Below are 2,228 nucleotides of genomic sequence, written 5' to 3'. Positions count from 1 at the left end.
AAATAAAATAAATAAAAAAGGCAAGAAGGAAAAGAATTAAATGAACCAACCAGCTATGAACAAAAACCAGAAACACCATGAAAAACCATGCAAATCAACGTCAAAAATAACAGTCTGGTGGTTCGTGTTTTGTCAGTTCCGCCTTTTTTTCACTTTTTGACAGTCTTGATCTCATCAAGTCTTAGACCAATCTGTCCAGAATTGGGCCGCATTCTATTACAACAGAAGGGCGATAATGCTTGCGAGGATCACGCCGAGAGCGACTGCACCGACTCGGCTAGCGCCACTTGAATTCTGACCACCTGGGAGTTGTAAAGTGAATGGAGGCGGGAAAGCCTGGGAACCATTGGGATTCAACATGAAATTGCCACAGTTGATTCGTGTGCCGTTGTATAGGTGGACAACAATGGAACGATTGCCGACAAAGGAGGTCGAGTTAGGATTTGTTGACAGGTAAGGGTCAAAGAAATCGCTTCTCCAAAAAGTGCCGTTTCTCACACCACCGATGTCGCCATACTTCCCCGACAAATCACCACTTTGGCAGGTCGGCAGGTTTGTTCGTTCACAGGGCGGCGAATCAAGGCGCAAAGTGGGAGAAAGATGGCCCCCAGTCGAGAGGCAATTCCCACTCGAGTTCACAGGTGACATATGGACGTGCCAGGCTATTGTGCGATTCTTGCATTAGAAAATCATAAAAGACCCATTTTCATCAAGTGGTTAGTTCAGGTTGGTACTAACGGAAGGGACCGTATTCGGTCTCATTTGGGAAGCCCCAGAACACAGCAGTGATGAGCACGCCAATTCCAAAGGGTCCAGAAGTAATGCTGACATTTCCGCGAAGATCGGTGTCGGTTCTGTTCTGCAGATGTGCGGTGTAAGTTACGTTAGGTGGGTTGTCAGTACTTTTCAGGTTAACGGGGAATCGCGAGTCCTGGGCCATGCTGAGGCCAACACTCAGTGCCGAGCAGGCCAGGAGAGTCGAAAGTCGCATTATGAGATCGGGGTGGGATTGGCTGTATAAATGCAATATCAGTATTAGAACATCCTCAATAAACAGCCATTTACGACTTACGTATCGGTAAGGTAGGTGGGGGGTGAAATGGGTGAAATAAATGCCTGGGGTACAACAGCGCAGCAGAGAAGATATGCAATTATTGTGGATATATGAGATAGACAGGAACTAGCGAGAAGAGCGGAAGAATATACCAATGCGGGGAGTGTATCAGGTCGCAGGGAGTTTGGCCCTTTATGAAGACCACAGGCGGCGGATGCTTCTGAAGATTAGCTTTGGATCAGTAAATAAACTCAGGGTGTCGCCCCCCGAGTTACCTACGTACCTATTGGGATGATTGTTTTCGGGTTTTGTTGTTGCTGAACCATACACAGCCTTGTTGGGTTAGCAAAGATATTCCCCCCTCTCCCACCCCAAAGTTCAGTCCAGTCTGCATGTTCATACTACTTTCTTTTTGTTGTTGATCTGCAACAGCAATCACACCAACCACACCCCCAAGCCCCTTGGAGAATTGCTGATAAAGTGCTGATTATTGATTGTTGTTCCATTCTAACCCACCAGGGTCAAAGAACCCCCAGGCCATAAACGGGCGCCTTTGCTCCGCAGATTCCACAGCATCGACAGAAACTCTCGAGAAGGCTCAGCCAATAGTACCCAAACACCCCACATGTTGCCAAAAATAAGCCGCATTTTAGCTTTTCCCTGTGGCTAAGACCTCTAAGGTTCTTTCTCAGCGGTTTTAACTTTGGGCTCACGGCAAATCAACCTGGAATGAACTAATTGGTGCATAGGGCTTTTCCTGACCCTGGCAAGTTGGGGGGAGGAAGGACAACCTTAATTGTGCTCGAATTCCATCGGATAGTCTCCATCGGAAGCGAGCGGCGAGAAGGAAGATTGTCCACGTGAACCTGCTCACGATACGGAGTACAACAAAGCTCATCCAATTACCTACAGATCAGTCGGTAGATTTGTTCTGAGGAGCAAAGCAATTTTTACCTCCGGGCGTCGGCTGTCGACCGATCGAGTCTGTCCAATAATTGACTGGTGTAATAATTGACCCGGATCAGTCAAAGTCCCGGGAGCAGATCAATCATTACACCGAAGATATTTATTTTCATATACAGACAATTACATGTGTCTCTGAGGATATCTCTATTGTAGCCTGGAGACAAAAGTTTGTTTACCCGCAAAACTTCAACCTTGGATGAAGCCTGAA

General features: G+C 46.9%; 1 protein-coding gene across 1 annotated transcript; it reads right to left on the bottom strand.

Moving 5' to 3' along the window:
* Positions 1-216: 216 nt before the first annotated feature.
* HCAG_09094 (predicted protein) lies at positions 217-1,702 on the bottom strand (the record flags this gene model as incomplete). The annotated part of the gene is made up of 5 exons (XM_001535897.1): positions 217-662; positions 739-1,013; positions 1,073-1,274; positions 1,338-1,371; positions 1,571-1,702. The coding sequence occupies 5 exons, from the start codon at positions 1,700-1,702 to the stop codon at positions 217-219; spliced, it is 1,089 nt and encodes a 362-aa protein (XP_001535947.1).
* Between the last annotated feature and the right edge of the window lie 526 nt (positions 1,703-2,228).

This window comes from Histoplasma capsulatum, genomic scaffold, assembly GCF_000149585.1.
Source record: "Histoplasma capsulatum NAm1 scaffold_21 genomic scaffold, whole genome shotgun sequence".
In the NCBI taxonomy this organism is placed as follows: domain Eukaryota; kingdom Fungi; phylum Ascomycota; class Eurotiomycetes; order Onygenales; family Ajellomycetaceae; genus Histoplasma; species Histoplasma mississippiense.
The sequence above is the reverse complement of the archived record's forward strand: the minus strand, read 5'-3'. Positions and strand labels throughout refer to the sequence as shown.